The 14,069-nt window shown below is 35.9% G+C and overlaps 1 protein-coding gene across 1 annotated transcript in view; it reads left to right on the top strand.

Moving 5' to 3' along the window:
• The first annotated feature begins 7,008 nt into the window (after nt 1-7,008).
• The window catches only part of SPTA1 (spectrin alpha, erythrocytic 1), an 84,953-nt gene continuing 77,892 nt past the window's right edge, over nt 7,009-14,069 (top strand). The window contains exons 1-5 of the mRNA XM_054497331.1: nt 7,009-7,245; nt 8,393-8,632; nt 10,249-10,374; nt 12,076-12,216; nt 13,012-13,158. Coding sequence (XP_054353306.1) covers nt 7,222-7,245; nt 8,393-8,632; nt 10,249-10,374; nt 12,076-12,216; nt 13,012-13,158 — 678 coding nt within the window. The 5' untranslated portion in view covers nt 7,009-7,221. The remainder of the gene's footprint in view (nt 7,246-8,392; nt 8,633-10,248; nt 10,375-12,075; nt 12,217-13,011; nt 13,159-14,069) is intronic.

Here is a 14,069-nt window from a genome sequence, read left to right on the forward strand (position 1 = left end):
TATTGCCCAGGCTAGTCTTGAACTCCTGACCTTAAGTCATCCACCTACTTCAGCCTCCCAAAGTGCTGGGATTACAGGCATGAGTCACAGCACCTGGCACATAAGAGACAATTTTTAATGGTAAAATGAAGCTATACAACAGGTAATCCACTTAGATTTGTATGACTGACATAAACCTAGATGTTAAATGGGGCTTTCATTAATATCTTGAGACTCTAGTACCATCGACATAGTAATTAAACTTCATAGTTTAGTCATGGCTTTGAAGGCAATGATACATTTAGTTCCACACTTGGCTTTATTTCCTACTTGCCTCTATTCAAATGAGAAATTATATTCTTCCATTGAGCTCTTTTTAAGTTTATTTCCCTGAGTGGGACCACATCACCAAGTATGCTGGTTTTGTAAAGCTTCTGAAAATTTAGGCTTAGATAATTCCCTTCAGGGTTGCTGTAATCAGAGATAATTATTAGCGGACAGGAGCATGAAGCAATTTTATGCAAGATATGCTAATGATACATTGCAAAATTATTCTTTAAGAGATAAGTACTTAGCTTTATGAGAAATTATCCCATATCAAATCCCTGTCCTTTACATTCTGGTTTTCAAAATTGAATGATTCACAATGAAATGTATAAATTTAAAGGCTTAAATGTATGTGGTTGACATTATTCAAATCAGTTTACAATAATAATTATTTTACTATGTAGACTTACATGCAAATGCTTTTTAGTCTGCCACCTAAATTGAGCCATATAATGATTTTCTGGAATAGGGATTAGTCATTACTGTACTTATTATATGCTTAATATATTTTAAGTAATTTATTTTTTATTAAGTAATATATTTTAAGTAAATTTCCAATAATCTGATCATTAAATGCTGGAACCAGAACTTAAATCAGTGTATGTTCTGTTGGCCTAAGCTGTCTTCCAATTTCAATTACATAGTTAATTGCATTAAAGAAAACCATGGTTTTAGGGTTTTTCTTACTCAAAGCAGTAAAACCAAATAAGTCAACGGAAAGATAATAAAATAAATAAGAAAGTGAGAGATGATTAAGATAGGAAAAGAAAAGAGTTCTATTTCATTGATTAGAGAATTATAAATGAGCAATATATACATCCGATAACTTATATATTGCTCAAGTTTGCAGTTCTGAAAGCAAAGAGTCAAGGGACAAACAACCTTAGAAGACCTAAAGTGATAAATCAAGGTGGCTACAGTAAACTGCAAAAGGCCTTGTAAAATTTTTTGAATGACATTACCTACTGTTCTAACCCATTTATAAGTCAAAATTGGAGGAATTTTAAAACAAAAACTATTTCTGGAGAAACACAAAGTAAAAATTTAAAATAATAAAACTTTTATGAGAAAAAATAGTTTTACATTTAAGTTACAATATTTGTCTTTATTGGTAATCAGCAGAAAAAGCTGAACTCCAAAAGATCCACAGAAAATAGGTACGGATTTTAGTGATTCCAGTTGAGAAGACTTTAGAATTTTTGGATATAAAGCATCTCTTAAAGTTTCTGAGTCTAGGAGAAGATCAAACAGATCACTTTGCTCTGATGCCTAAACAGAGGCTGAGGTAAGCTGTTCAGTGCTGATTAAACTATCATGTAAAGTACAGACCCTCCCAGAGGTGATAACCATGGCCAAATACAGCAGCCCTCCAAATTATTCCTGCCCTTGTAAAGTGGTGTAAAATATATCTAAATATATAATTCTCATTTTAAAATCTCTTTAATTTTTGACTTCTAAATGGGCCAGAGCATTTAGATAATACAATTCAAAAAATAGTTTTTTTTTGTTTTGTTTTTTGTTTTTTGCAGATAACTGTATTCACTTTAACTTCACTTCAGGTCCTCTAAGATTATTTACCCCTTAACTTTATTTGAAAATTTACTTATTACTCAAGTTCGTAATTCTCTAATAAAAAAATAGAACTCTTTTCCAATTTTTTAAAAATAATCTGTCTGTAACAAACCCTAGTGTCTCCTGTAACCTCTCAGCACCAATTTATATAGCATAGCATGCGGTTTTTATTCATTTTATTTTATTTATTTTACTTTACGTTATGGGATACATGTGCAGAACATGCAGGTTTGTTACATAGGAATACATGTGCCACGGTGTTTTGCTGCACCTATCAACCCATCATCTAGGTTTTAAGCCCCGCGTGTATTAGGTATTTGTCCTAATGTTCTCCCTCCCCTTGCCCCTCACCCTATGACAGTCCCCAGTGTGTGATGTTTCCCTTCCTGTGTCCATGTGTTCTTTGTTCAACTCCCACTTGTGAGTGAGAACATGCAGTGTTTGGTTTTCTGTTTCTTTTAGTTTGCTGAGGATGATGACTTCCAGCTTCACCAATGTCCCTGCAAAGGACATGAACTCATTCTTTTTTATGGCTGTATAATATTCCATGGTGTATATGTGCCACATTTTCTTTATCCAGTCTATCATTGATGGGCATTTGGGGCATGCAGTTTTATAGATTGTACTTCCTTTTATACTTCCATGGTATTTGCCATCCATTTTTTTTTCCTGAGTCCTTTTAAATAAGGGTATCTATGTGATCAGAGCCAATGAATATTCTTGGGAGACTGTAGAAGTATAAGAAGAAAGTCAGAGGTCCAAGTGTTAAACCACCAAGGTATAAGACTTTTTCATCATGCCCTTCCTTCTATCTCAGCGACATGCCTTGTTATGTGGACTAATAATCATAAACAATGCTTAGAGACTGGAGAATCAATGTTAGTTTCAAGGGACTTTGAGTGCACGATGGGACTGAATTTTAAGTCACTAAATGCCAGAGTAGCAGCCAGAGTACTGTCAGAGCAAACTTTACCATGAATCTCTGCTGTCTACAACGACGGAAAACTCAAGGAACTCACCAGTTTTAATGTATCAAAACTTTCCCCTGAATGTCTCCTGTGTACTTCCATATTGCAGTTTTGCTCTAAAGACTATGATTCTGGCCAGGTGTGGTGGCTCACTCCTGTAATCCCAGCCCTTTGGGAGGCCGAGGCAAGTGGATCACCTGAGATCAGGAGTTCGAAACCAGCCTGGCCAACATGATGAAACCCTGTCTCTACTAAAAATACAAAATTAGCCGGGTATGGTGGTGCATGCCTGTAATCCCAGCTACTATGGGGGCTGAGTCAGGAGGATCACTTGAACCTGGGAGGTGGAGGTTGTGGTGAAGTGAGATCGTGCCACTGCACCCCAGCCTGGGCAAAAGAGCAAGACTCCACCTCAAAAAAAAAAAACCAAACAAACAAAAACAACCAACCAACCAATCAAACAAACAAAAAAACCTCTATGATTCTTATACACTTCGTTTTCTAATGTGGTGAGAAACTTAACATGAGATCTATCCTCTTAACACATTTTGAAGTGTACAATACTGTATTGTTAACACTTATACGACGTGTTGTACAGCACAGCTCTAGAATTCAATCATCTTTCATGGATAAAACTTCATACCTACTTAATACCTATTTTTCCTTCCCTCAGCCTCTGACAAGCACTATTTACTCTGTTTCTATGAGTTGGACTATTTTATATACTTCATATAAGTAGTATCATGCAGTATTTGTCTTTCTGTGACTGGCTTATTTCAGTTAGCATAATTTCGTCAAGGTTCACTCGTGTTGTCATATGTGACAGGATTCCATTTGTTATTATGACTGAATTATTTCAATTGTATATACATGCCACTTTCATCAGTCATAGACATTTCAATTGTTTCCATTTCTTGACTTTTGTTAATAGTGCTGCGATAAACATAAAAGTGCAAAAGTGCAAATACCTCCTTACAATCCCGATTTTAATTCTTTTGGCTGTATACCCAGAAGGGGGACTGCTAGACTGTATGATAGGTCTATTTTTAGTTTTTAGGCAATGCTACATTGTTTTCCACAGTGGCTGCACCATTTTACATTTCTATCAACAGTGTACAATTGTTCCAATTTCTCCACATTTTCAGCAGTACTTATTTTTCTATTCCTTTGAGAGTAGCCATCCTAACAGATGTGAGATAATATCTCAGTATCGCTTTGATTTGCATTTCCCTGATAATTAGTGATGTTGAGCACATTTTCTTATACCTGTCAGCCAATTGTATATCTTCTTTGGAAAATCTGTTCAAGTCCTTTGCTCATTTTCTAATTTTCATTTTTGTTATAGATTTGAAGAAGCTCCTTGTATATTTTGGATTTTAACCTCTTGTTAGATGTATGCAAATATTTTCTTCCATTCCATAAGAGAACTTTTTTTTATTGTTTATTGTTTTCTTTGCTGTGCAGAAGATGTTTAATTTGATGTAGTCCAATTTGTCTATTTTTGCTTTTGTTGCGTTTGTTTCTGGTACCGTATCCAAGAAGTACTTGGCAAGACCAAACAGATCACTTTGCTCTGATGCCTGAGCCGCGGCTGAGGCAAGCTGCTCAGTACTGATTAAACTACTATGTAAAGTACAAACCCTCCCTGAGGTGATAACCATGGCCAGATACAACAGCCCTCCAAATTATCCCCACCCTTTTAAAACTGTATAATATGCTAAATATATAATTCTTATTATATATGATAAAAGTCATGAATCTTTTTCCTTGTGTTTTTTTCCCAGGAGTTTTACAGTTTCAGGTTGTAATTTAAGTCTTTAATCCCATTTGAGTTGATTTTTGTACATAACATAAGGGTCCAATTTCATTTTTTTATGTGAATATGCAATTTTTCCAACACATATGTTGAAAAGACACTTTTATTTCCTTATGATCAGTTCTGCTGATTGGGCCATGCTATTTCTTTTTTTTAAATAAACATTATAGAATTAGTAAGCATTTTTACTTTCTTTTTATTGTGATGATTATACTTTAGTTCTAGGACACATATGCAGAACATGCAGGTTTGTTACATAGGTATACACATGCCATGGTTGTTTGCTGCACCCATCAACCTGTCATCTACATTAGGTATTTCTCCTAATGCTATCCGTCCCCAGCCCACCACCCCCGCAACAGGCTTCAGGGTGTGATGTTTCCCTCCCTGTGTCCATGTGTTCTTATTGTTCAACTCCCACTTATGAGTGAAAACATGTGGTGTTTGGTTTTCTGTCCTTATGATAGTTTGCTGAGAATGATGGTTTTCAGCTTCATCCATATCCCTGCAAAGGACATGAACTCATCCTTTTTTACGGCTGCATAGTATTCCATGGTGTATAGGTACCACATTTTCTTTAGCCAGTCTTTCATTGATAGGCATTCAGGTTGGTTCCAAAGGGCTAATATCCAGAATCTATAAGGAACTCAAACAAATTTACAAGAAAAAAACAAATGACCCCATCAAAAAGTGGGCAAAGGATATGAATAGACATTTCTCAAAAGAAGACATTTATGCAGCCAGCAAACATATGAAAAAAAGCTCATCATAACTTGTCATTAGAGAAATGCAAATCAAAACCACAATGAGATACCATCTCACGCCAGTTAGAATGGCGATCATTAAAAAGTCAGGAAACAGCAGATGCTGGAGACAATGTGGAGAAATAGGAATGCTTTTACACAGTTGGTGGGAGTGTAAGTTAGTTCAACCATTGTGGAAGACAGTGTGGCAATTCCTCGAGGATCTAGAACCATAAATACCATTTGACCCAGCAATCCCATTACTGGGTATATACCCAAAGGATTATAAATCATTCTACTATAAAGACACATGCACACATATGTTTATTGTGGCACTATTCACAACGGGCCATACTATTTCTTTGGTCACAAGGTTATCACATGTTTGGCATTCTTGCTAAGATGATTCTGGAACAGGGAAACAGAACAAACAATGTTGATGGACTAAGAGAAGATTGACTAAAAAAATGAGGAGCAGAGTGCCATGATAGTCACATTGATATAGATTTGACTATTTAAATACTTTCAAACCAAATAACCATAGAATGAAACTTTTTTAGGGACTGTTTTCTCATATAAAAATGGGTATGATAATACTGCCTCACGGAATTTTTAAAGATTAGAAATTAATGTAAATTGATCATGTTAATATATAAATATTTCATAGATGTTGGTTCTTTTCTCTTAAAGATAAAATAATTTCCTCTCCTTATCCCAACTTCAGACAAATGTTCCTCAGTGCATGTGTTATAGTGCAGTATCTAAAATTATGTTCTTTACTACTAAATTTGACTTGAATATAATGAAACTATATGGAAAAGTAAAGTAATCCAGACTTTCAAGAAGAGAATGTAAAGGACTCTCAGTTTTTCTATGTGGGATCCAAGAACAGGGGAAACCACAAATGTAGAATCAAAATCTTCTCTTGTAGATCATGGAAGTTAGATTATTCAAGCTGTATTTACACTGGAATGAAGTTTGGCATGGATAGCCCCACTGGCTTGTAGAAAGGTCTAAGAGCGCCCCACTATTTTCTTTTTTGCTTGTTTGTTTCATTTTTGTAAGTTAGTCTAAAATAACTATGCCTATGGAAAAAGTCTACCTACTTTTGTTCTCCATTAAAATTAATACATACAGTAGGATGATTTATACCATATATATCAGAAGTCAGCCATATTTTCAACTTCTTTGTGACATCATTAGTTTGTCAAATAAGGTATCCTAATTTTTGTTTTACAAAATATTAATGAACACATCATATAACTTTTTTTGTTCCTTCCATTTAAATGATTAAGAGTACAATTAATCAGATTTTTAAAGACCAAATTGATGAGGTTAGGAATAAAATCTTATTTTGTGAAAGACTCTATAGAAAAAGCCAGGATAATTCGTTGACTTAAAGACTGTGAAAAATCTGCAGTTGAGTTGGATGAAGTTGTTGAGCTGTATTTCCTAGAAATATACGGGGTTTTTTTTCTAATTTTTCATCCAAAAACTTTACTTTCATTTTTTAAGTCTTATTGAGTAACTTTGAAAGCCAGAGTCTCCCAAAACTGCTGAGTCACCCAGTATCTGTAAAAGTTAGCAGTTGCCTCAGCTAAGTATGTCTTCTAAAGATAATGTCGATTGTGTATGGCTGATGGGATTCTAGGACCAAGCAAAAAGTTTTTTTCCCCCCCCCCCCACATACTTAACGTTTCTATATTTCTATTTGAATTCGACTGGACAGTTCCATTTGAATTATTTCTCTCTCTCTCTCTCTCTCTCTCTCTTTCTGACACATTTTATCTCGCCAGGTTCTAAACCTTTAGGAAAAATGGAGCAATTTCCAAAGGAAACCGTGAGTACATATTTCTCTTCCATGCAATTTGTCACTAATATTATTAGGAAAGATGTTTCCTTTAAACTTTCTATACTATCTTTCCCAGGAACATTAATAATTATTTTGGCTTTTAACAAGTAGGTAATTTTAATTTTAACTATTTTTTGTGAACAATAACCTTGAGCTTATGTCTGTGCAGCACCAAGACCCAGTAATGACTTAAGTCGGTTCCCATAGAGAATAAGTAGGGAGCTTGAAGCAAAATAACACCTAGTAACAACGTGAGTCTCCATGGAATGATCTAATTCTATAGCCATGCCGGTAATGGCAATTCACAGAGTAGCAATTATACTTAGGAGGAATAATGGGAGATTAAAATTTAAACTTTATGTTAAACATTTTGGCTGAGGTAAGCTAGGGAAAATGGTATCCATATCCAGATGAATGAAGGTGAACCCTATGGTGATTTTGCTGGATATTGTCACAAACAGGTTGGCTCCCTCTCTGGGAAAAGGATACTTATATATTGTTTTAGAGTAAAAGGTTTTATATTTCAAAAATCAATTGCAGACATGCTAATAATTTGAAATTTATGATAATTGGGCAGAAGATAGCTGAACTTTTGATTTATAGTGTTTGTGAGTAAAGCAAGTAAAGAGTAAATATATGAGATTTATTTTTAAGTATGAAGAAAACAAAATTTTCAAACTGTTGCATATACCATTAACTAAACTAATTGCAAGCCATTCTTAATTATTTATTAAATTAAGTTAAAAATAATAAGCACTTCTCAACACCTTTTTAGCCCTTGAAAGCAATAACATTGTATTTCTTTTTATCTATCTGAAATTATGTGATTTTGCTAATTTAAACTTGCTCCATGATCAGTCCAATTTAATTCTATCTGTAGAACTTAAATGCTAGCACAAATTTAGGTAAAAAGTGGGGAGAGTCTTCTGGATAATCAAGAATTTTTAACCTAAACAGTAGCTATGTCTGGTTAAAAATTACATAAATATACTACAGCTCTTCTGACAATAGTCCCTACAGACTTCAGGATATCTGAATATAGGTCCAACATGAGTAAACACCTTGACACATATAAGCGGGGCAACACGTTAAATATTTGAGAACTAGCAATTAACAGAATCTTGTTAACTTGCAGGTTGTGGAGAGCAGTGGGCCAAAGGTTTTGGAAACAGCAGAAGAGATCCAGGAGAGGCGTCAGGAAGTGTTGACTCGGTATCAAAGGTTCAAGGAGCGGGTCGCTGAGAGGGGTCAGAAGCTTGAGGATTCCTATCACTTACAAGTTTTCAAGCGAGATGCAGATGATCTGGGGAAGTGGATCATGGAGAAAGTCAATATTTTAACCGATAAGAGCTATGAAGACCCAACTAATATACAGGTCACTCAGTTCTCTTGATTGCCCCAGAGCAGACCCTAAGATCTCTAGAGAAGGAAATAGGTTTTTCTTTATGTTAATGTTAATGGATATGTGTGGGTACAATTAGATTCCATTTAGAAACAAAAATAAGTCGGTGGAGTGGGAAGTTAAAGAAATGAATTAATAGAAAATCTAAAAGTGCATTTTCCCTTATGAAGTTGGAGAGGTGAGACTGAGAAAATAAGAATCAAACAAAAAGCGGCAGTTTTTCAGTTATTGAAAACACAGAACTGTTTCTTACAATGAACTTCCATTCAGAATATACATTTTTTAATCATTAACCAAGGATATTGCTTATTGATAAGGGCATAGGATACTTTTCATATTTTCATGGTGAAGCATTCATCAATGCCAAAAGTAAAAAATTACATCAATTTTTTTTTCAGATCCAGCACAAATATTATGGTAATGTAAGTGTATATCTGGTTAACTGTAGTGGGAGTGATGTAATAGAAAAATTAGACTGTCTGTTAGAAACAGTAATTCTGCCTCTAAATAGTCCATGTCTTCAACTTCATAAACATCAGGGTGTTATTTGCAAAGGAGATTTATTCTATATAGAATTTGATGGTTACAATACTCATCTGAAATTGATCTATAGGCAAAACAGCAACTGCAAATTCAGGAAATTTCTGACAAACCATGTGATTTTTGATATTTTGGGACATTAAGAAGGGAAATAGAGTGAAGAGTCATCAATGCTTCTGAAGCAACTGTTCTCCACTCTTCTCAGAAAGATAAGAGTTAACCAGGTTAACTAAAATCCAATTTAGTTAACCTGGTTAACTCAATTGCTATTCATGGCTCTTAAGTTTTTCCTAAAATGTTACTCATGGGTCTCAAGTTCTAATGAGAGGTTTCAGTAGAAGTTTGGTGAAAGCTCCTACCCGTTTCTGATCACCTAAAATTATAGCATGTGATACCTGTTCTCTACTCTTCTCAGAAAGCTGAGTTAACCAGAGTTTTTTTTTTTTTCCCCCTAAATTGCTATTCAAGGCTCTTAACTTCAAAAGAGAGGTTTCAGTAGAAGAAATTTGGTGAAAGCGCCTACTCCTTTCTGTTCACCTAAAATTATAGCATGTGGTGTTGTCATAATCAGAAGCAATTGATGTTGGACAGGAAACACCTAGAACAAGAGCAAAATAATGTGCTATATTGAATTGATCAATTTATAGATTACAAGAACAGGCACAGCATGCAAAAAAAAACTCTCAATTTTTTTTAAAAAAAACCATTATTATAACTATCATCTTTCTCATTGTGCTCTACTTCCAAAAAAAATCAGTTATTCCTCTTTTCTGATGAGGAAGGACACTGTGTGTTACACTCTTTTATTCCTATGGCAGTCTATTGAGCCTTTAAAATAAGGCTCGGCATAGGTCATAAGGCTCAACATAGCTCAGGACAGTATTTACTGAAAACTTCCTAAAGCCAGTGGGGACAGGAAAACACTCTTTATGGCCTCTAACTGAGTCTGGGACCCTTTGAGAACCTGTGTTTGGTGGCTCTACATAGAGTGAACATTTCCCATGAAGACTGTGCTTCATTAGCCAAAAACTCTGATTTCTAAACTTTAGGGGAAATATCAGAAGCATCAATCCTTTGAAGCAGAGGTGCAAACAAAATCAAGACTCATGTCTGAACTGGAAAAAACAAGGGAAGAACGATTTACTATGGGTCATTCTGCCCACGAAGAAACGAAGGTATATGTATGGGCCCTTGAAGTTTCCAATTATTGATTATGTAATCAGGGTTTTAATTGATTATATGAGATATAAACCTTGAGGTGGCTGGCTTGTACCCAGGACTCCTGCCTCTTATCTTCCCCTGGGGTTGAGGCAGAAAAAATGATGGGATATCTTTGTGTTTCCTGGTGTGAAGAGAGCTGTGATATTAAAGCTGTCATTAAATGGCATAAAATTCCTCCTATAACAGTGCAGGATAATTTGGCTGAAGATCAAGCCCACTTAAACCTGTTCCACATTATCCAGATCAATTAGTTTTTTCCATTGTTCTTTCTAATTATTTCCTCTAACCTCAATGTCCTTTTCTCTTAACTTCTCCAAAGAAGGAATGCTCTCTCATTTGAATGTTTTCCAAAGTATTTTTCTTTTGTCTATGATGCCTCTTTCTTTTCACGCACCATTCCCTATGACTACTATTGCACCTCTCCAAACTGTCCCTTCTTATTACTTCTAAAAACTCCTAAATGTCATGTATTCAGAAAATTTTCTCTGAACATCTAGAACTGAAGATCATCACTATTTCAATAAGCATTCATACTCTCTAACCTATTATTAATGTAACAGCTATTTTTGGACTCAATCTATGAACTCTTCCAAATGTTTGTGCTAATATTGTCAATTCAGTTTTTTTGTGTGTGAGTGAACTTTTTACTGTTTATGTATTTTTTAAATTGTCAAAACAAATTTGCATTATGTATCTTAAAACTGGGTCTGGTCTTTCTATATATAGCATAAAAATTCTAGCCCATTCTGTCATCAAAATATGGTCAAGGAACACAGATTTTAGCCAGAATAGAATCTTATTTTAAAGAAGAACCCATAAAAGGAAAATTTCAAAACTTGTTTATTTGTATAAACTATAAGTAACTTTTGTATTATGCACAGTTTTGCATATAACCAGCATCTACATTAATTACAATATTTGAGAAATGTTTGAAACATCTTCATTTCTGTCAGAATCACTGGGGCTATAGCAAATGGTACCATTTCAGGGTTTAAAGACATATGTGGTCCACACGCTACCCAGAGCAATGCAGTAGTTGAAAAATATAAGATTCTTGAAGATATGACATAGGTGACAATTTCAGTTATATAAGACAGGTAATACATAATGTTCCAAGTTAATCTGGCATTCAAAGCCCTCTGTAGAGTCTCAAACTGTATAGTCCCAAAACACTATTATTGTTTTGGTGCCAATGATTTCCTTATAACTTATAAAAATTATAGCTCTCACACTTTCTGGCAGACAATTCATGCTAAGTTTCTCCTATGCCTTTGCTATTGCTGTTTGCTCTTCTTAGAACACGCTACGCTTATTATTGACCTGTCAGAAATCTTTCTGCTCCATAAGGCTGAGTTCAGATGAACACTTTTCCATGCTTTCTTCCTCCTTCCCATCTTCTTGTTTGTAATTATTCCATTCTTTAAAACTGCAAAGCATTTTTACAAATTGTTCTCTTATGTAAGATCACATTTGGCTTGGCTTATTAGCTATTTCCATATATCTATCCTATTTCCTCTTTTAAATATTTGTTGAGCAACTAATGCATTAGTAACTAGGAGAAGAATTTTTATCCAGGTCTCTTTCTGCACAAGTCTCTGAGTGTTTCCCTGCTCCCAGTGTCTGTGGCTGAGTGGTTCTGCCCCTCTTTCCTAAAGGCCCATATAGAGGAGCTACGCCGCCTGTGGGACCTGCTGTTAGAGCTGACCCTGGAGAAGGGTGCCCTGTTGCTGCGGGCCCTGAAGTTCCAGCAGTACATACAGGAGTGTGCTGACATCTTAGAGTGGATTGGAGACAAGGTATCGAACTTAAAACAGCAATCACATAGGGCCTCCCACTCCTCTGTCCCAGGTACCCCATAGCAAATTACCACAGACTACTCACAAGGAAGTCAGGTTGTCTGTTCCTGGCCTTTGTTCTTTGGAACAAGAGGAAATTGGGGCCAAAATTTAGGGGTATCTGGAGATTAACATTGTATGGAAGTAAGTCTTAACATATGGATCTGAATATGAAAAAGGCAAGACTTACACAAAGACCATGCAATGAAAGATAATTAGGCTCATCCCTCTTCCACTTTCATGATTTTTAACTCCTTTTCCTATGTTTTTGCTCTTACTCTGGAGTCTGGCTGAGAGTATTAACAGCTCTTTTTCTAATCCTTTGTGTCTCAGTGCCTATAAAGATGGAGGGTTTTATTTTTCTAAATACTTAAGGAATAATTTAATAGTTAGGACTAAAGATTTAGATAAGCAAATGCCAAACAAAATACTTTCGTAGATACTATGTTGAATTGAGTAGAAACAGGATGAATTTATCCCTCATGTTTCAAAACACAAAAGGGTACTTTCAGGGTCTCTTTCCAGTAATGCCACAAACTTGCTAAAGAACTGCCCGAAAGAGCACTTTCCCTTGTGCCAAGGTGCTACCTTAAGAAATATACTTCTGCTGCTGGCCTTTCCCAGGAGAGCTTCTCCCAGTCTCCCCCAGTATCTCCATTTGGGTTATCCTGGGAATGCAAGCAGGAGTTTTGAGTTTTTGACCTACAGAAACTCCTAAATGTTTGCTGGCAACTCAATAAACTTATGTGTCTACAGGAGGCTATAGCGACATCAGTGGAGCTAGGTGAAGACTGGGAGCGCACAGAGGTTCTACATAAGAAATTTGAAGACTTCCAAGTGGAGCTGGTAGCTAAAGAAGGGAGAGTTGATGAAGTGAACCAATATGCCAATGAGTGTGCCGAGGTGAGGTGGGAGCAAAATATTCACTCCGTGCAAAGGGTTTTGATCCTTAAGAATAACTTCTGGCCATTAGTAGATGGATATGAAGGAGATGGGGCATTGTGAGAAAACAGAGGTTGGCATGTCCCTGGAGTAACACACTCTGAGCAGTTTCCTCTCCCCTGTGGACCCACCCCTTACAAGTCTATTGAAATGGAGGGTTGAGAGAGAAAGAGAGAGTGTGTTTTTGTGTGTTTGGAGGAATTAAATACACAATGGGCAGTGAAGCTATTGCCATTTATAGTAGCTCCTGTACCATGCAGTACACTGATTACTCATGTTAATGGGGCGCTCTTTATTTATTTATTTATTTATTCATTTATTTATTTATTTATTATTATTATTACACTTTAGGTTTTAGGGTACATGTGCGCAATGTGCAGGTTAGTTACATATGTATACATGTGCCATGCTGGTGCGCTGCACCCACTAACTCATCATCTAGCATTAGGTATATCTCCCAATGCTACCCCTCCCCCCTCCCCCCACCCCACAACAGTCCCCAGAGTGTGATGTTCCCCTTCCTGTGTCCATGTGTTCTCATTGTTCAATTCCCACCTATGAGTGAGAATATGCGCTGTTTGGTTTTTTGTTCTTGCGATAGTTTACTGAGAATGATGATTTCCAATTTCATCCATGTCCCTACAAAGGACATGAACTCATCATTTTTTATGGCGGCATAGTATTTCATGGTGTATATGTGCCACATTTTCTTAATCCAGTCTATCATTGTTGGACATTTGGGTTGGTTCCAAGTCTTTGCTATTGTGAATAGTGCCGCAATAAACATACGTGTGCATGTGTCTTTATAGTAGCATGATTTATAGTCCTTTGGGTATATACCCAGTAATGGGATGGCTGGGTCAAATAGTATT

Source organism: Pongo pygmaeus, chromosome 1, assembly GCF_028885625.2.
Source record: "Pongo pygmaeus isolate AG05252 chromosome 1, NHGRI_mPonPyg2-v2.0_pri, whole genome shotgun sequence".
NCBI classification, from domain to species: Eukaryota; Metazoa; Chordata; class Mammalia; order Primates; family Hominidae; genus Pongo; species Pongo pygmaeus.